Consider the following 21538-nt stretch of genomic DNA (forward strand, 5'->3'; position numbering starts at 1 on the left):
TGTAACATCCTAAGAGCTCATTTGTGCCTGGTTTGGAAGGAATCTCCCCGCCCCCCTTTGTGCCGCCTTGGGGCAACTAGTGAGTGCTTCCTTTTGGATAGAACAGGCAATGCTCCTTACTAGCAGGAGCCACTTGAAACGGGGCAGGGCGATGGTAGGCCTTTGCCCTGCTTGCAATCTACACTGGGTAGCGTAACTAGCAAGGCATGGAAGAGAACATGTGCTGCACTAGTTGCAAGGGTAATGATTGGGTGCCGCTGCATTGTGCATTCTCCAGAATTCTTTCTTGAAGCTCCAGAAGCAGCATACTCCCTCCCTGGTGTGGACAGTGATTCAGTAGCCACAATCTGGCCCTAAAATGTTTATGCTGCTAATCTTAAAGAAAGGAAATACATACAATGAGATAACATACCCTAAGCCTTTAACAAACAGTGTAAATATTTCTCTACAGCCTGTAGGCAGGTCAACTTTAGTTGTGATCTTGTAAGATCTCACAAATGAAGTACTATTGGGCTTGGTCAGCACTTGAAGGGGAGATCTCCAAAGAAAACCCAGATAGTATTGGGGATGTAGCAGGTTTCGCTCTTCTCTCGAAGGCTGTGCTAAATTGCGCAATCTTTTGTTGGAAGTCCTGCCTTTAAGATAAGACATAAAACCAAGCTCCTAATCACTTGTGTGGTTGGTAAACATTTTGGGCCATGTTTCACAAGAGGAGTTTGATGCAAATATTATGGCCAAATTCCAATTTGACAAGTTACTTCTTTTGTCTACTTAGAGAAATTAATCTTCACTTTCCCTCTTCAGTCCTGCTGAGTGGAGTTGTCAGAGCAGGATGGCTGCTGATTCCTCCCCCAAAAGTAGTTATATCTTAGTGAGGGATAAAGTGGTAATAGGCTCACGTGATAATAAAAAAAGACTTTGAGATCCTGGTGGATAAATGTAAAGTATGATTATTATCAGTGATCTCAAATTTTCCTGTAATAAAATAATCTTCTGTTCATTTCCTAAATTTTAGCTGTTTTTAAAAAAAAGTTATTCTATTATATCTGTTATTTTTATTTTTTGGCACAACAATATTAGTTTGATGCCAGGATATCAGATTTTCAGGTTAGTCTGTGAAATTTCTGGGTTTTATACATTTGGGTTAACCCTTTAAAATTACTTACATTTTAAATGTAATTCTAAATGCAATTCTGTGGAAAATTCTTGTAATTATGCATTGATTTAAAAGAGAATTTGTAATACTTTTAGTGTTCATTTTATGTTTTCTTTTATTTCCATTGCACATTTTGAATCATGAAAATGGAATTTTGCATCCTTACCATCTGCCTCCTTTTCCATTTGGCAAATGCCCTTTGTTTCAAATAGAACTTAATCTCTTTGGCTTTTTTCTAAGATATTATCAAATTAAAATAGATATTTTTTTAAAAAATCTGATCTTTTCTGTCACAATATCCTAGCGTTTTGAAACTCAAAGAAATTTGAATCAGACTTTTCTTGCATTTTTCTCATTTTGGAAAGTGAAAATATAATAGTTTTCACTTCATTTTATAATCAGTATCTGCTGAGATTTAAGTTCAGATTCTCATGCATTAGCACAATCTTGCAATGTTACATTTCAAAGACTTAAAAGAAATGTGTTAAAAAATTTCCAAGGAATTATATAGTTTTCAAAAAATGAAATATTAACTATTGTTACTTGGTTTTATAAACAGTTATTTTTATTACATTTTATTTTGGACCAAAATATACCTTGCATTATCCCTTTAAGAACAACGTAAAGATCACCTGCAAGGTTTTTGAGGAAGATTTTCAAATACATGGCAATTTAGGTGCCTAACTACCATTTGTGCCTTGGAAAATTTTTCCTTCTTTGTTTTTTTCTAAAAACCTCTAGATGTTAGTATATATATTTTTAATTTTCCCCAGTACATGTTAAAAAAAAACAATTTGATTTGTCTTTTATATGCCCTTGAAGTCTTCAGTTTGGACACATGCCTTTTTAGCTTCAAACTGCGTGCGTTATTCCATTTTTAGTGAATAGTAGCATCAGAAGCCCAAAGAACATGTTAATCACTGTCTATAAAACTGTAATCTGAGCTGCTTCTGGTCTGAGTTATTTGCCTTCCAATATTATCTGTGTTGTGAGATAGTAATGTAGTGGCTTTAAAGACTATGGAGCAATATATATAGCGCTTAGCATGCAAATATCAATGATGTCAACAGGGGAGGAGCTTACGTCTCTCTTGCTGTTTTTTTTGGTATGGGGCAGGTGACAGACACTAATTTTAAAAAATCATGAAAAGGGGGGTTAAATTAAAGCAGAAGGACCATATGTCTCATAAGCTAAAAAAGTCTTTACTTTAGAGACCTTATCTGTGCTGCCATCACATCAGGCAGTCCAGTTCCTCCACTGATTACGGTCACTTGCTAGTTGTAGTGCTTCTTCCCGGCTGACACTAGCATATTCTACGTCCTCTGCCACTGTCTTCTTCCTTGGCCTTTTCCGCTTTCTCTTTCCTCCGTTGGGTACCCAATGCAATGCTTGCTTAGCATGTCTCCCCTCTTCCCTACAGCATACATGGCCCAAACACCTGAGCCTGCTTTCTTTGATATTCACTCACATGTCCTACTCTGTTGGCTCCCTTGCTTTCACATTTGTTGTTTTGTTTTTCCATGTCCTGTATAAACTCTCCCTCAGCCATCTGTGGTAGGCAGCCTCCTATCACTTTTTGTTAACCACAGTCATCAGCCAAGTCTCTTCTCTGTACAGTAGCATGCTCAGTACAATTACATGGTATGATCCAGAGGTGGGAAAACTACAGCCTATGGGCCACATCCGGACCATGGGACTGTCCTGCCCGGCCCTTGAGCTCCCGGCCGGGGAGACTAGCCCCTGGCCTCTCCCCTGCTGTCCTCCCTGCCCTGCAGCTATGCCACCACGCGGCAAGGCTTCCAATCCTGCCGCTCTGAGCGGCATGGTAAGGGGGCAAGGAGCAGGGGGGGTTGGATAAGGGGCAGGGGGTCCTGGGGGACAGTCAGGGGACATGGAGCAAGGGGAGGTTGGATGGGGCAGAGGTTCGGGGTGCAGGCAGTTAGGGGACAGGGAACAGGGGGGCAGTTTGATAGGCATGGGAGTCCCAGGGGACCTGACAGGGGGTGGGGGAGTGAATATTGGTCGGGGCAGTCAGGGGACAGGGAGTGTCAGGGTTGGATAGGGGGTGGGGGAGAAGGGCGGATCACCCTTTATATTTTGGCAATGTCATGGTTATACCATCTTTCCAGTCCTGTAGCACTTGTTTTTTCACCCATATTTTATCAGTTTTCTTAGCTCCTCAGTCAGAATTTAACCTCTCACTTTAGTATCTCTGCTTGTATTCTGTCAGCACTAGGAGCTTTCCCCTGTTTGAGGCCTTTCTTTGATCGTGACTTTAATTTCATCGGGCATTGTTGGTCCTTCTTCTGTTTCTAATTTCGTATTGGTATTTCTCTTGAACCTGTGCATGATCATCAGCTCTGGACAATTTAATATGGAATGGAAATATTCTTTCTATTGTCTAACTTCTGTCCATTATTGTCCCTGATGGTCTGGTTCTTCCTGAGAGGTTTTCATTATTCCTTAGAGTTGCTTGAAGTCTGCACCCTGCAGTGCTGCTTATGCCTCTGCAGCCTTCTGAATCCTGGCATTTCCATCTTGCCTGAATATATTTATTTCTTTGTCTTCTACTCTATATCTTGCATCCACTTCTAAAAGTTCTGCCTGCATCTTGCACTGTTCCTTTTTTGCCTTCAAAGCTTCCTGCTCCTCAGTCAGTTCCCTTGTTCCAGATGTAATGCATGATTCTTTCTTCTGCCCTCTTCGGAGGCACACTACTATCTGTGCTGTCTCGACTGCCTTCTTGCAATTCCACCATTTGTTTTCCAGACTTTTATCAGCCTAGTCCTAGAAAACACTGGATCAGTTGCTACATGCAATCTGGAATCTGCTGTGTGTTTCTGTCTTTGAACTTATCCACTGCTATAACACTCTTTTTGTCTGCCTTCATAATCTTTTTGAGTTTAAGTTATAGCATGTCCACTAAAAGATGATGATCTGAGCCAACATCTGCTGCCCTTCTGGCTCTGACATCCCTCAAAGAAGATGCCCATTTCTTAGCTATACCCAGATCATCTACCTGGTTGACAGACACGTTGTTTGGTGATCTCCATGTGAGCCTGGGAATCCTCTTTTGCTGGAAAAGACCGCCTCCTATCATTCGGGTGTTTGTGCCACAGAGATTCAAAAGCCATTCGCCGTTATCAGTTAGGATGGCTTCTGCTGCTGTGCTCATGACTCCTTCCCAGCCAGTAGAGTTGTTGCCAATTTGTGCATTTAAGCCATCTGTCGTTATTTTTGATCCTGGTATCAAGTTTAAGGCCAGAGTAGTGATTAGCAATGGAAGGTAAAACAAAAGAAGTGACTCTTGTGAAGAAGGAGAGTAAAGCTGCATGGCACAAAGAATAAGGCAGGACATTGCAGGCATTCAGTGGCAACAAATTGTAAAAGTCCAGAGTCTTCTGTAGGCCGCTCTGTACAGAAAACTGGAGCAAACAATGTAATCCTTGACTTGTAGTTCTAAATAGGGCTGTCAATTAATCGCAGTTTTAATCACACTGTTAAACAACAATAGAATACCAATTTAAATTTATTATAAATATTTTGGATGTTTTTCTACATTTTCAAATATATTGATTTCAATTACGAGACAGAATACAAAGTGTACAATGCTCACTTTATATTTATTATTACAAATATTTGCACTGTAAAAAAGATGAACAAAAGAAATAGTATTTTTCAGTTCATCTCTTATAAGTGCTGTAGTGCAATCTCTTTATTGTGAAAGTGCAACTTATAAGTGTAGACTTTTTTTACATAACTGCACTGAAAAACAAAACAATGGAAAACTTTAGAGCCTACAAGTCTACTCAGTCCTACTTCTTGTACAGCCAGTCGCTAAGACAAACAAGTTTGTTTACATTTATGGGAGATACTGCTGCCTGCTTCTTATTTACAAAGTCACCTAAGAGTAAGAACAGGCATTTGCATAGCACTGTTGTAGTGGCGTTGCAAGGTATTTACATGCCAGGTATGCTAAAAATTCATATGCCCCTTCATGCTTCAACCACCATTCCAAGGGCATGCATCCATGCTGAATTTAAATTTGTATTCTGTTATTGTTTAACAGTGTGATTAAAACTGTACAAACAGTGTGATTAAAACTGCAGCATTATTTATATTTGAGGTTACATTGGCCCCGTGGGGCTCCAACACTAGAGAGGTTGTGACCACTTTTTAACACTACAGCCTTCCTGTCTCTAATAGATTTTCCACCATTAGGGACCTACTCCAAGGTGTATCTCAGTAAAAGAAAAGACACTAAGCCATAGTGTGAAAATCCAGTGTGTTTCATTGTTTCTGGATTTATACAACTACAGTATGAAACAAGCAAGCTAAACTAGTTTTGGATTGTATTCTTTCTTAGCTGCCTTCCAGCCCAATTGACTTTGCATGCTAAGTGTCAGTAAGACATAATATCATGGTTCTCTCAACTTCTTCCTATGGACCACAGGGGACAGGAAGGAGCCTCTCCTCTCCAACACCGCAATTTCTGACTGCTTTGTTCTCAAGATATTTCAACCTATAGGGGTACTTGTGGTACAAAGACCACAGTCTCATAACAACAGAGAGAATGTGTTTTAAAGTACACATAGGCAAACACAGCTTATTTAGATTGCACAGTTCAAGCACAAACTTATTCCAAATCTGTGGGATCATAAATCCTGTTTTGGCCAAATGATTTCAGGCTAATCTATTCCACTCTGTCTGGTTTTCTGACTCTCATTCACTCTTGCCAATAATAGTACTGGGTTCTGCAAACATAAATTCAACATAACTCCCACCAGAGGGAATTGTATTTAGAGCACATTTTCATTATTTTTGTGTATTCTGATGCTGGAGCTGGATCTAGATTATATAAGGGAGGAAGACTGGTCTTAAGGAAGGGAGGTATTCAGATACTATGGGATGGGGCCCGTGTACAAAGGTAGGTACCAAGGCAGGTAGATCTGTGGTTAATATTTATATGTAAGGGTCTTGATTCCTGAAATCTGTTCCCACTCTTCATATGTTACCATTATATTTTATTCACTCCGTGATTTTTGGGGGGAGGGGTTTACACAATATTCCTAAAATAAGTACGTTTATAAGATATGCAGTGAGTTTGGTGTTTGTGCACAGAAAAGAGTTTAAAAAATGTTAGTTCATAAGATCTGTGCTGAAGTGTGGACTCTAGAGCATAGTATTATCCGGGATGGGGTTTAGGAAGTATACCTAATCCTGCCTCATCATGGGGGACTGGACTAGATGCCCTCTCAAGGTCCATTACAGCCATGCCTCTATATTTCCAGTATGTCCTGTTATTTTTAACAAGACAGTTTTCATTGGGAAGTTAGTAGAATAGTACTGGAACAATAAAAGGGCTTGCAGTTTGACATATACCCTCTATACCTCTGACCAGTAAACGTAAAAGTTCCATGTAAGTAAAAATGCCTGCAGATGTTTGTATTTGTCAACTAGTATTAGTCATTTTGTCTTTGTAGCTGGATCCTGTGCTCGCAACAGTAGTTCCATTGTACTCATTGAAGTTGGGAAGAGACTATGAGATTCGAGTCCGATCAAGACAACGTGCTTCTGAAAAATTTGGGGTGTTTAGTGAAGCCCTTTATGTGTCTCTTTCTTCACTTAGCTCAGTTCTGTGTAATGAAGGTAAGTGAGGAAGAACAACTTTGCAATGAAGTGTCATTCTAAACATTGCCCTGCTTTCCATTGCTTCCTCTCCTTAGTGTTTAGTACTTGAATACGCTAGAAACTCAAATGACTGCAATAAAAAACACTTGGTGAGACTTGCTCTGGCACAGCAGAAGATCCTTGCATTGTGGTGCAGGAAGGACAGATTCGGAAACAAACCCAGTGGGGCTGTTTCCCAACTTTGCAGAGATAAAAATAATTTTAGGATTACTAATGAGTTCTGTAGTTCATGCCATACACACTTAGATAAGGGCAATTACACTGTGAAAGTAACTTTCTGCTCCTCTGCCCATTTTTAAAAGAGCTTTATAAAAAGAAAAACAGCTGATATGAGCCTTCCCATTTCTTTTTATCTAAAAATAAGGAACTCATCATTCTGAAACATCATTGGGCCTGACCTGCAAATTTACCACTCAAAACTTGGTATCATTGGCAAATTTATTTAGTTCTGTTTTACTTTCTTTTCCAGATCACTAGTAGAGATTGTGATACAGCATGGCCAGAAGGCAGCAGGAGAGTGATATAGGAGAGATATGTAAGCCCCAGGATGAGGAGAAGCCTTATTCCCTGTAGAGGGAAGAAAGGTTGCTATAGATTAAAAGCACCCGAAGCCAGTCACCTGATAAAAAACCCCTGCTTCAATCAGCCAGGGGAAGAAGTTGGAGCAGAGTGCAATTTAAAGGAGTTGAAGTAGAGGAGAGTTTGGAGAAGTGCCATGGCTGGCTAAAAGACCAAGACCCTAGGTAAAGAGACACCCGGCTTGTGCAGAGAGAGGGCAGGAAGCCCCACAAGCTAAAGAGCGGGAGAGGGAAGTAGCCCAGGGGAAGGAAGCACTAGTTCAAGTGGTTTGCCACTATCTCTAGGGCCCCTGGGCTGGGACCCGGAATAGAGGGCGGGCCCGGGTCCCTCCTTCTCTGGGTTACTAGTGGGACAGTAGATACCCTAGTTCAGGGGCAGGAAACTGCGCCCTGAACTCTCCCCCATCCCCCACAAGAAGAGGAAGCGCAGGATCCATCATAATTGTGCTGGCAATTTGCCACAAGATATAAAATAAAACTGAACCAAACAATGATCCCTTCAAAATCCCACTGGACACTTCCCCTCCACTATTTATATTGACAGTTTCTATGGACATTTAACCTGTGTTCTATCCATATGGTGCTGTTCTTCCTACCCATGTCAATTCAAATTAAATTTTGAAGTAAGATTTTGTGGAAACAGAATGACAAAATAACTTAATACAGGCCAAATACACTGTGCTTGCTGGGTTCCCTTCATCCTTAAAGCCCGGATTCTGGAAGCTGAGCCATATGGGTGCACCTGTACCTCTGACTTCAGTGCTGATCTGAGTTCTGTATTTGGCATTTCTCAGTTTTGGAGCATAAAGTTAGATTTGAAAATTTTTGCCTTAAAGTTAGGCACTTAAATCCTTGTGTAGGCACCTAATTTTTCAAAGATTCTGCGCATCCACAAATCCCATTGACTTCAGTTGGACTTTTTGGGTGCTCTGCACCTTTTCAAATGGGGCCTGTTATTTAGGTGTCTCCATATGGATATAGGTGCCTAATTTCAAGCACCCAAGCTTGATAATTTGGCCTAAGGATCAAAAAGCTGAGCCATTAACTGAGCGGGAAAAGTGGTCTCTGAAAATATATTTTATATTTATTTGTTCTTACATACAGTTTTAAAGCTCCTTGTTCAATCCTTCTTGACAGAAATGAGTGAGGCCTAAAAAGTTAAAACAGGGAATCAGAGGAATCTTAAGGGCTGCAGCCAGAACAGATTTCCATGTGTTTTCCTGATTTGTTACCCTTTACAGTCAGAGCTTCAGTTGAATGAGAGTGCCATTATTTAAGAAGAATGTTTCACTTATCAGCATGGTTTCTCATTCCTATCATACCACACACGTTAAGTTCTCTCCTTGCATGTGCCAGGCTGCAAGGCAGGGGTAAAAAGCCATCAATCTTTGTACAATTTCAGAGTGGTAACCGTGTTAGTCTGTATCAGCAAAAACAACAAGGAGTCGTTGTGGCACCTTAGAGATGAACAAATTTATTTAGGCATAAGCTTTCGTGCATCTGATGAAATGGGTTCTAGGCCACAAAAGCTTATGCCCAAATAAATTTGTTAGTCTCTAAGGTACTACAAGGACTCCTTGTCATTTTTTCTTTGTACAACTGATACTTCTCAAAACATAAGTGACCAGCCTGGCCTTGTGGAGAGGCGCATGCTGGCTGTTACATCATGTTATGCTGTTGGGTGACTGCCTGGGCCAAAGGGCATGGTTTGCTCAGAAAGGAGGATGGCTAGTGGTCTAGTGAAGGCATTTGCTCTCAGTAACAAGCACTCTTCTCTTGCTTAGAGGAGCAGTAAAATACACCCTACGGCAAGGTTTGCTGGCAATACTACCGCTGTCAGGCCCTGAGAAGGCCTTCCGTGCATGCATCTGTCTCCTTCTTAGGCTACGTCTACACTACAGCTTATGTTGGCATAATTTGTCGCTTGGGGGGGTGTGAATAAATCACCCCCTGAGCGATATACGTTACACCAACATAGCTACTGCAACTTGCGGGGGCTGGAGCAGTTAAGCTGACGGGAGAGCTCTCTCCTATCAACTTAGAGCAGCTACATTAGAGAGCTTACAGCAGCACAGCTGTAAACTGTCTAGCGTAGCTATGCCCTTCATGTAAGTGCTTCTGCCCATGCTATGTTTGCCAGGATTTGGTTCTATAATAGAAAACTTCATCTTGTTTTCGAGGTGTTGAATTGGATTCATGAAACACAATATTAAAAGGGTTGAGATTGGAAAGACATTTTTACTTGTTTTTTGTGCAGAATTTTTGTTTGAGTGACCAGCGGCCCTGTAAAATCCAAAGAATTCCACAAGTTATGTAACTGAAGGGAAAGTTAAATGTAAGGTCACAGCAAAGCCTTGCAGATTGCTGCCAATATGATTTTGTTATGTTGTTGCAGAAATTCAGTTTCCATGGCTCTTGGTTATCGTCTTTGGAACATTTGGGCTGATAGTGGTGATGTTCTTAATTCTGTTCTCTAAACACCGAAGGTAAGTGTGCTTCATCTGTTCACTTTTCTTTAGCAGTTGTTTGGCGTGATCCATTATGTCATCAAATCACACATTTGTACTGCCCTTTCAGTAAAGTCTACTGACTCTTACGTTGCATGTGAATTGACAGTCAGCATCCAAATTTGCTCTGAGGAGTTTGCTGTTTGTAGATTTGAAAAAAAAAAAAAAAAAAAAAACAGTTAAAGAAAATTCTGTAGTAGCAGCCAAATGAGTCATCTAATTTAAATACTTCCAGAGACACAGCTGACTGTAAAAAAAAACAAAAAAACTCCCCCACATCTGCTCTCTTGTCTGTTGCAGTTACAGTCAAGATAACTGTAAGATGAGGCAATCCATTCTCAGTTCTGCAGTGGTCTGTGGAATAGAAAAAATTCTGAATTATGAGGTTCATTTTTAAAAAATTGTCGGGTTTTAGCAGGCTTACATTGGGGGAAAAAATGAGGGGAAGAATAATCTATTCCTTGAGATTTTTTAATGATGCATTAACTTCATACTGAAGCTGAACCTTTATTTGTCCCTGACCAATGGAACCTGTCTCTGTGAGGTTTATATGTAAAACTGAATTGTAGACCTTTAATTTTAAAAGTTTTTACACCATTTTCAGGATAAAGCAGATCCCATATACTGGTGATATATGGAACTCATAGGTTTTACTGAACATGATGTGTGAACTTCTGCAGAGTAGTCTCACATATTGATGGCTCCTACTCCTTCCAGGCTGCAGATGTCATGTCCTTGCTACTCGTAACTAGAAGTGGGCAATTACTCGATATGGGGGATTGGACATCTAAATCATATTATTTCTCGTGCATGGTTAGATGACTGAAACTTTTTATAAGCAGCAGGAGAAAAAGAAAGTTCATGATGACCATGGATAAAAAGGACATAAATACTGATGAAGTGAATGCATGGATCTCGTTTAAATGCGTGTTCATCGGTATCTTTTGCAGACTTCACTCAGCTCAATTGTTACCTCAGCACCTTCCTGGGCTAAGGAGCAAGGGCATAATCAAGCGTAACTTATTTAAAGTATTCTTTTAAATCCCCCGAACACACACACACACACACACACACACACACACACACACACCACTCCCAATGGTCTTGCATATGCACATTTAAATATTTAGACTAAAGTGTTTTTCACATGCCAAGTGGAGCAAAATTCAATACAAGGCCCACAAGATGGAATCGCTAGTTCAGAAGATCATTAAAGCTCTGGAACTCGTTCTGTGACACAGTAGCCCTGAAGCAGAAACTTGGGGAAAAAAATACATGGCATGGGAGCCAGTATTCCATCACAGGCCTATTGGGCAAGAAGCTAGATACATTACAAAAGGCAAGCAGGATTTTCCTTCCATGGATATGGTAACCCTCTTTGGTGAAAGAGGAGAGGAGGTGTGTATGCCCACTGTTAATGTAAAGCCTAGCTTTTCACAAAACACAAGAAATAGTTGAAGATCAGTTCTTTTTCACCCAGGCTAAAATTCACCACTGTGTAGGGTACCACACAAGGCCTACAAACATTTCAGTATCACTTAATGGTGCAGAGAGAGCATGTTGGCACTCTCCCCATTATGATGATCTTCAGATTGCTGTCATGGAAATTTTTTAGGTTAGTGGATGGTCTGAATTCACAAACACAAGCATTTAAAATTTTGCTTTCATTAATCTGCAGGTTTTGTTTAGCAGGCTTGAAATACCTTCCCTCCCTTTCGCTACCTAACCCTTTCCATTCCTCTGTTTACTATTTATTGGACTTCTGCAAGAACCCCTTGTCCCTGAAGGTACTTAGGGAAAGTCTCTTGGCATGTTGAGTAACCCATGCTGACTCATAAGTTTTTTTTGTAAATTATACAAGAGGGACCTTCCATGGGACTTCCCTGGAATTTATTCAAGAACTGACTTGAAGTGTAAACTATGAAGACCTGTATCCAAAATGTGTGTGATCTGGACATAAATTTACTTGACTTTAACAAGCCAGATTTCAGAAAACCTGCTTCTTATTGGAAATGAGACTAGTAAACAGCAGTTTTTTAAAAATATTTTTAAATTGAGTCCATCACACTGGAGTCTTGGAATAAAAAAGCAATAAAGCAATGGAATGCCAACATCTTATTTCTCTGTGTGCCAAAAAAATTAACAGTTTGAATAATTTGGAATTAAAATCCAATTTTTATTTTTCAAGGTTAAAAATGCTGATTCTTCCTCCGGTTCCAGCTCCAAAGATTAAAGGGATTGATCCAGATCTCTTGAAGGTAATTATATATTGTACAATATAATTCTGCAGAGTGGGCATCAGTTCAGTGATGATACTTGGAAAAAAAGCTTTCTCAAGCAGCCATATTTTGCAGGAAAACTATCAGATAGAGGTGTTCCATGCTGGGAGAGATGCCCAAGTATTTAACATAATACACCATGCAACTGCTACCATTGCAACAGTTACTTTTCCTTGAACAAATGTGTTACATAAAAAAGCGTAACCATTCTTGACTATTTCCTTTATAACATACACATTTTGGTTTTGCTCTGTAGAAAGGAAAGCTAGATGAAGTGAACTCCATCTTAGCCAGCCATGACAGCTGCAAGCCACAGCTGTATAACGACGACTCATGGGTTGAGTTTATCGAATTGGATATAGATGACCCCGATGAGAAGACAGACGGATTGGACACTGACAGGCTCCTGGGTGATGACCATTGTAAGTCTCACAACTGTCTTGGTGTGAAAGATGACGATTCTGGACGTGCCAGTTGTTGTGAACCGGATATTCCAGAGACTGACTTCAGTGCTAGTGACACATGTGATGGCACCTCAGATATTGATCAGTCCAAAAAGATAAGTGAAAAACAAGAGGATCTCTTGTGCCTTGATCAAAAAGATGATGAGTCACACGCTAGTCCTGCTGACCCAACTACCCAGAAGCCTAATACTAATATTCAGTCTGAAAATAACCAGTCACAGCCACCTTTTGCTGACAGTATTGAATCAACTAGCCCACCTGTCCGTACGCAGCTAAGCAACCAGAGTTCAGTAGCAAATATCGACTTTTATGCGCAAGTAAGTGATGTTACTCCAGCAGGAAGTGTTGTACTTTCTCCAGGGCAAACAAACAAGACAAGGAGAACACAATGTGAAGCCTACACAGAACCAGCTATACAATGTCAACCAAACTTCACCATGGACAATGCCTATTTCTGTGAGGCGGATGTGAAAAAATGTATCTCTGCGACATCTCACGATGCGGTTGAGCCACATGTTCAGGAGCAGAGCTTTAATGAGGATGTTTACTTCACCACAGAGAGCCTTACCACTGCTGCCGAGAATCCAGGTGCAGTTGCAGTAGAAGCCTCAAGTTCCGAAATGCCTGTCCCAGACTATACCTCCATTCATATAGTGCACTCTCCACAAGGCCTTGTTCTTAATGCTACTGCACTGCCTGTGCCAGACAAAGAATTTACGATATCATGTGGCTACGTGAGCACAGACCAACTGAACAAAATCATGCCATAGCCTTTCTTCGATAATGTGCGTACAGTATGTATTTAATGGCATAGAGTTGGCTTGGGCTTATATGCTTAAACCAAAATAATGTTTTAAACTTTTTTGTGGTTCTTACGCTTTTACCTGAAATGTCAAAACGTAAAATGTTAAATCAAAATATTCCCATTGTGTATTGTAAATAACTATGAATTGTCTTAAGACTGTTTAGTAGCAGTGACTCTCTTGTTATTGTGGGTGTTGATTTTTGTGATACTAAGCATTGAATTACTATGTTTAATATACAGTAAATCATGCTTTTTGAAAAAGCTAATGTCAGGTGGATTTTGAAGTTTGAGAATTTAATGCAAATCGTATCACGTGCTGAGATCTTTATATCAGTAACTGGGAACTGAAAATATAAAATAGGTGGGAAAGCAGAAGTTGTTTGGATAAATACATTTATTTTGAATTATATAAATTAATATTTTAATTTTAGATAAAGGCATGGATATCTTATATTATACTACATACTGTAGTTTAAATATGATGATCCATCTAAGGAATGTATTTGCTGCAATCTGATAAGAGCTTGTTCCTGCTTCAGTCATTGCGGGATGCAGGGGGTGGGGAATTAGTTTTTTACAGAGCCATTTTTATACCTCTAAAGAAACCTGTAGAGAAATTAAAAATTGTAGCAACTCACATTATCTGATATTAATTTCTTACTGTAAGTATAGAGAAGTATTAATAAATTTAAATTTTTCAGAAAACTTTACAATGTACAAACGAGTCTATTCTTCACTGGATTCTGGTTAGTGCCAATAATACACATTTTATATAACCGTAGAAACAACAGTAGGCTTTTGTTTAACAAGATCTTTAAAGACTTACAATTACACTTTTATTGAATGGTTCTCAAGAATAAGCTCTGGTGACTTGGCAGCTTTATTTCTTCACATGGGAACAAATTCTGAAGTCCTCACTCAAACAAATCTGCTGTTGAAGTCACTAGTAGCTTTGCCTGAGTATGGAATAAAAACTAAGTAAGAACTTCAGGATTTGGCCAACAGTGTATTTTTGAAGCTGAAACAGAATCAAATGAAGTTAACAGAACAAAGGAGTTTGAGTACAGTATTGTTCAACAGTGTGTTTTCTTTTTCACAGCCTAGCACAGAGAGAGTCTCAGCAACATTAGGAAGACTTTCAGAAATCTATGAAAGAGAAAATCAAAATTCAGTGTAATAGCTTTCTTCATTCTTACGCATTTTTAAGAAGGTGATAAAGCTTTGCAATGAACCATTATTTGCTTCAGAAGTTGCCTTTATAAGAAACAATTTCCATCTTAGCAGAAATATTTTTAGAAAGCAAACATAACCAGGGATTTTAGATTCCCTTTTCTTACGTGAATAGCAATTTATGGGCCCAATGAGGCAGACCTTGCTTACATGAGCACTCCCACTTAATTCAGTGGGACTCAGCCTTTGACTAAGGGCTGCAGAACTGAACCCTTTGGTTGGATGGGATTTAAGTTTAGCATGTACTTTATGGTAAATGTTTATTAAATATTCTGCTAAAGCTATACTATTTAGTTTCATATAAAATTTAATAAGTGTACGACACTAATGCGATTAACAGCTATGTATGTGTTTGGAAAAAGTTTCTTACTATATTTCTATTGCCAAAAATAGAAGATACCTCAATCAATCTCAGAATGTCATTTTGGTACTTTAGTGGTTACACAAGTCATTGTACACCAGTATGAAGATTTGTGCCTTTCAGTTTCTATTTAACTTTGCTCTTGTCAGTGTTTTTTCTTTCAAAGTTTAATAAATTTATTTTCTTTGATCCATCTTGACACGGTGTTCTTTGTTGTAGGTGCATTAAATATTTTTTAGCATTTGTGAATTATGCCAGTGTATTCAGGATTTTCCATCAAATGAAGCAGAAAGCAGCCACTCTTGCTTGGACCAGGCGCATTGCATGCTAGGACCTGTGTTCTCTGTGGGCCACATATATACAGTTAAATGAGGGTATAATTAATTGTAGGTGGGCCACTTTGTATAAAAATTAAAAATTATATATTTATTGAAGCTGGCTTTCCCATATCCCAGATGAGTGCCCTAACCCCGGCCCACAGAGTCAAATCTCTCTCTATAATTATTTAATACAGAGTAGAACAACTTCAGCAGGGGAGATTGGGAGCCCTACCCCAAACTCCCATTAGCCTGGTGGTCAGGGCACACTCCTGAAAGGTTCAAGCGCCTGCTTCAAATCAGGCAGGCAGAGTGCACATACCACAGCCACCTGAGCAATTCATGACCCGCTCATCCACTGCTGTCTTACGTCCGAGACCTGCTCTGAGAACACCAACCAGATTGGGCCCTGGTGGGGAGATAAGGATGGGGGGGGAATGCCTAGTTTGAGAATCCTACTGGGGCATAGGCATGAATAAGGGCTCAAAGCAGTTTGTTAGCTCTGGGGCAGCATCAGGGCTTAGGCAGCTTTGTGCATGCCTACCGGAGGACATTTAGGCACCTAATGGACTATAGGCACCTACAGGGTTAGGTGACAGCTATATGGTGGTTTTGAGAACCTAAGTGGTGCCTAAATGTTGGACTTTGCCACCTCAAGAGGCAGTTGGGTGCCTGAATAGTACCTTTGTGGATCTATCCTTAGGGCCCAATGTTGCCACTCTCTTACACGGAGCAGTAGTGTCTTTCCAGTCCCAAAGTAACATATGACTCAATGTAAGAGTGTGAGAATCAGTCCCTCTTGAAATTGTTGAGAAACATCATGGCCAACCACCTACTATAACTACATTTTCCTCCCTCAATTCTTCCTGCATGTAATCAGCACGCTGAGATTTTGCAATCAAATCACAGATGGCAAATAGACACTGGAGACAAGTAACAGTTTGGTGAAAAGCAAAACAATGCCACTTCACTGAATCTTTCTTCTGGCATTAGTCAGTCATTGTTCTAAGCATGGGGAACAAATTAGCTTACTAATCACTCAGTATGCTCATATGCTTCCTGGTAGAGGCTGGATACTGAGATTATAGTTTGATTCTCAAGGGGAGAGGGAAGGGTTTTGATGCTGTACCTGCTGCTTCTATTGATGACATTAGGAAATGGAACAGAGTGCAATTTCCATTCCTTCTCTGCATTGGTGACTATAGGAGATCCCAGGGTTTGAGGATATTTTTGATAGAAGGTTGAAAGAAAACCAGGTGGTGTGAGTGCACTTCCACTGGGTTAAGAGCAGTTGGTTGTTTTTGTTTTTTTTTAAATGTGTAATTTTGAGAAAGCTGATAGTTAAAGGCCTGTATTCTGTATATTGTCCCAAATAGTTTGTGCTCTCCCACATGTGGCTGAGCCCGTATGAGGAATGAGATTCTGTCACCTCATAGGGTATATCTACACTGTAATTAGACACTGGTGGCTGGCTCATGCCAGCTGACTCAGGCTCATAGGGCTCAGGCTAAGGGCTGGGGCTGTTTAATTACAGTGTAGATATTCGGTCTCGGACTGCAGCCTAGGCTTTGGGACCCTCTGACCACAATTAAATACCCCTTATCCTTGGCCCAGGCCAGTCTCAGGAGTCTAATTGCAGTGTAGACATGCCCATCAGGCCAAGTGTAAATCAGCAAAGATTGAAGGCCAAGGAGACCTCAATATATCTCTGCACTCCCCCAATGTCTATTTGAATGTCAATTAACATCAGAAAAAGTGTAATCAATTTTTCATGATAACAAAAGCAACAAAGGAAAATGTGGAAGGCGTTTTAGAAGCAGTTGAAAGCCTTAGTACAGGGATGATAAACTTAAAGTGGCACTTAATCCAAGCTTGAAGCCTCTTATGGACAGATGTAGCTGGATAGCCTTAAAAGCAGAAAGAATGCTGTGGTTCAAAGCAACACTTGAACCTATAAGAAACATGGCTGGGGCTACCATTTTCTCTTGCTCTGAAAAAGTGCTATTTCAAGAAACTAGTTAAGGGGAGGGGGAGGAATGGCTACTCTGTTACCCTTTGAATAGTAGCCAGCTAACGTCTTGCAAAGGAAGAAAAGAATCTCAAATACTTCATGGTTTAATCAAAGAGGATATAAAAATTGTGTTTTGAAGGGGGAAAAGAGGGATGATTACATACAAATTCTAATTCAGATTATCCTAATTTACATGTAAGGTGGAAATTATAGAGACTTTAAGAAAATCAACTAGCTTTAACAATTATTGATTTTGGAATGAGTACTTCCAATCATATTTGGTCACATTTTTCATGCTGGAGCGTCCTTTGGCTAAATACAATTTTATTGTACACACTCCACTTCCAGACTAAGCATCACTAACCGTACAAATGTCCATGCAGAATGGGCCCAAATGGAAGCCATATTGCAAATACCACGTATATATATTTCTGACCTATTGTCATTATTTATATATTACTGCTGAGCCCCCTTGAATGGAACACACTTTCAGTAGCATTGAATTTATCTACTATATCCTTGCATTGTTCTGATCCTATTAGTAGGTTAATATAATGGTGAAAATACACAAGCAGGTGGACAACAGAGACAGCAGATGTATTGGAAAACCAGATGCAGGTGGAGTAGATGCCTAAACAGATAGATAGAGGTAGGTAGATCTGTGAGAATGGACTGGATCACAATGCAGACAGCATAGTCAATGGTTATGTAAATACTGTGAAGTATCTTGATATAAGTGCTCAGGGAGAGGTAGTTTTGGTTTCTTGAAATTGCTTTCATAATTTTTCATTCTTCATCATGGCCTTCCCCTACCCACTGCCCCAATATGAAAAATTTAGCAGTGTAAAGAAATGTTATCTGGAAACAGTTCAGAGAGAGAGTGTCACATACAAATCAAGATTGTACTGAAATTGAGTGTGAGAGAGAGAGTGGGATCCAGTTATAGGGAGAGAGTTACATACATCATCCATTCTAATTTTATTTTTCTGAAACCTACTGCTACTTAAGATTTAGGGGACAAACATGCAAAAGTAGTGATGATGTTCATGCAAGTTTACTAAATTCTAAAATGTCACAGATTTTATTGAGATGCATTTCTCTTTCTGAGAGCGTATACATAATACCCTTTCCCCTTTGATTATATCATAAATAACCTATTATAGATTCTATTTATAACTGGTGCACTAGAAACACTTAAGATGCTTAGATCCAGTTAAAAATCTAAGGAGAAACTATATGACATCTGTCAGTGTGCTGCTTAGCATATAGTTAAAGGAAACATTCACAATATTAAATATAATTTAATCTTCTTGCAGACTTTAATTTTGGTAAAAAACTGTATGTGGTTTAATTCTTTTGCATACAGCAATTAGTTTCCAAGTGATTGTGTTGCATTTATATACAGTTTCCAAGTGGTTGTGTTGCATTTATATACAGACTATTTAACTTCAGGCAAACATACCGCAGGGCCATAAAAAAAAATTTGCCCAAACAAGATGGTCAGCACCGAGTATCTTCCCATGAATGCAACCTACAAAATAAGATAAACCACTGCATAACTATAACCAATGCCATCCTGCACAATCCAGTTTCTTACAATGCTTTAAAATTTTATTCCCTCACCACTCACAAATCTATTTGTTTTTATCTTTATAAGTGCAGTTAATATCTATGTGCATCATTTTTCCAAGATTGACAAGAGCAACAATAGTCATTTCCTATTGATTGAAGCAGTTTGGTCTAATCTAGCAAACAGTTGTGGTTTTTTTTTTTTGTGTTTTTTTTTTAAATAGACCAATCCTTTAAAGCACACTTTTGGGGAATGGATACAGGCTTTAGAGAGACATTTATGGTATCCAGCACTAAAATTCTTCAAACAGAAAAGAAAGAATGTATAGTTCTCCCAACTCATTAGTGATATTGTGGAGGAAAAGCTTCATTAAGCTTCTAGAAATCACAACAGATACTCTCAGAGCATGCACAGATGTGATTTTATTTTTTCCTCCAAAAATATGGCAATATTTTTTCCTCTAGTTACATAAGCACGGGAAGCCATATCTAGAGCTCTGTGTGTTCTATGATGCTGGAGCCACTGAGTTTGCTGAATTAACCACCCCTAGCTGCAGAATTATGTGCTAGATGAAGCTTTCTTTTTTCTCTAAAGAAAAATCAAGCCCATGACAATGAAAGCTGCAGGGTGTTCAGCGCAAGCCAATTATGGAATGCAAGTGTAGATTTAAGAGCCTAATTTTATGCATCCATTTTTGAAAATCATGACTATAGTTTCCAGCCCTTCTTAGTGTGAAATCAGTCTTCCAAACATGAATAAAATGCAAATTAATGCTAAGGTGTGTACCCGAGTCCATAACTGCGTGAAACAATCACTCTGAGGCATGTGAACTGCCCATTCGTCCCAATAAGATAATACTGAAAACTAATAGTGATTTTAAATGTCAGCATTGTTAATTGCTTTACGGTTGACCATTACAGTAGGAACATCCAGCTAATATGCTTAACCCACAGTCCCAGACTAGCTCCGATGTCTTACGGGGTGACAAGAAGCCCCAGCTGCCTCCTGACAACGTCCATAATGCTTCTACACACTTTCAATGTATGATTCTGCAGAACATTAAAAAATGCAGAGGCAGCATGAACTAAACTGAATTTGATGTCAAATTGAACATCATAAGTAGTAAAGCAGTGATTGCTTCATTTTTCATATTTTGTTCAGTAGTTCTCTGAATTTCTTAATTTATCTGAAGCTGCCATAGTTCTCCAGTCTAAGAACATAACAATGGCCATACTGAGTCAGAGCAATAGTCCATCTAGCCCAATATCCTGTCTTCTGACAGTAGCCAGGGCCAGATGCTTCAGACAGAGTGAACAAAACTAGGCAATTTATCAAGTAATGAAGCAGTCCCAGTGTCTAGCAATCAGAGGTTGAGAGACATGCTGAGCATGGACTTGCATCATTGACCCTCTTGCTTAATAGCCACTGATGGACCTATCTTCCAGGAACTTATCTAATTCTTTTTTGAACCCAATTATAGTTTTGACCTTCACAACAGTCCCTAGCAATGAGTTTCACAAGTTGACTGTGCACAATGTGAAGCAGTACTTATGTCTGTGTCACAGGATGCAGGCTCACCTGGCAGTGCCTCCTGCTGGTTGTCTTGCGGAATTAGTGTTCTAGCCTCTCGAGCACCCTCTTCAAGCCTGTGTCTCACCACCTCTGGCCCCTGTGTCCCTCCTGGACCCTTGTCTTGGGTGCTTCCCCCTGGCAGTACCCCCACAGCTCTGGGTCTCCCCCTCCCACTATACCTACCTCACCTCAGTCGGAGGCTCCTGCCAGTCACCAGTTAGCCTCCCGGGATAGACTGCAGTATGAGCCACTCATCACCAGCAAGGTGGGTTTAGACCTGCTGCCTCTGCCTACCCATGGCTGCCCCTGCAACCCCCATTCCTAGACCAAAGCTACCCAGCTCCCTTGGCCTTTCCCCAGCCCTACTCCAAACTAGGTCCTCTATTCAGGTCTCTGTAGCCAGGTCCCTCCCTCCCTCCCAGAGCTAGAGAGAGTGTGGTCTTCTACTCCTGGCTCTTATAAGGCCCACTGGGTCTGTTTGGGGCATGGCCCCCAGATGTGGCTGCTCTGGCAATCAGCCCAGCTCTTCCCCTGCCCCAGCCCTCTCCCAGGGCTATCTTAAACCCTTCTGGGACCAAGCAGGTTCCACCCCACTGCACACACACACCCCTCAAAACTGCCACACTTGGGGGAAGGGGGCCTCTCGGCCAGGCTCCCCAGGACTAGCCCTCCAGAGTCACCCCTCCAGGCTAGCACACCTCTTCTTCACGGCCTCCCAGGCTCAGGATATCTCCCAGACCTGGCTCTCTGCCCTCCGGTGGGCCCGTTCTGCAGCCTCCAGCCACACCCGGGCTTTCCAGACCCTCTTCCCCCGGGTCTGTGCTCCCACTATTACGTGGGCTCCCCCCACATGAGTCCCAGCCTCCTGCTGGACCCACGTCTCATTCTCGGCAACTGGCCCTTGGACGGTCTGGGTTCCCACCTCCTGCAGGGTTCCCTCCATCTCAGTTGTCACCTCCTTCAATCTTGGCCCTTCCGGGCACACAGGCACCTCTCC

The 21538-nt window shown here is 40.5% G+C and overlaps 1 protein-coding gene across 3 annotated transcripts in view; it reads left to right on the plus strand.

Moving 5' to 3' along the window:
• The window catches only part of GHR (growth hormone receptor), a 238347-nt gene extending 223083 nt beyond the window's left edge, over nt 1-15264 (plus strand). For all 3 annotated transcript variants that reach the window (XM_038403290.2, XM_038403289.2, XM_043514474.1), the window contains exons 6-9: nt 6640-6805; nt 9821-9911; nt 12121-12190; nt 12468-15264. In XM_038403290.2, coding sequence (XP_038259218.1) covers nt 6640-6805; nt 9821-9911; nt 12121-12190; nt 12468-13445 — 1305 coding nt within the window. In that variant the 3' untranslated portion in view covers nt 13446-15264. The remainder of the gene's footprint in view (nt 1-6639; nt 6806-9820; nt 9912-12120; nt 12191-12467) is intronic.
• Nucleotides 15265-21538: the final 6274 nt, after the last annotated feature.

The sequence above is a fragment of the Dermochelys coriacea genome, chromosome 5, assembly GCF_009764565.3.
Source record: "Dermochelys coriacea isolate rDerCor1 chromosome 5, rDerCor1.pri.v4, whole genome shotgun sequence".
Classification (NCBI taxonomy): domain Eukaryota; kingdom Metazoa; phylum Chordata; order Testudines; family Dermochelyidae; genus Dermochelys; species Dermochelys coriacea.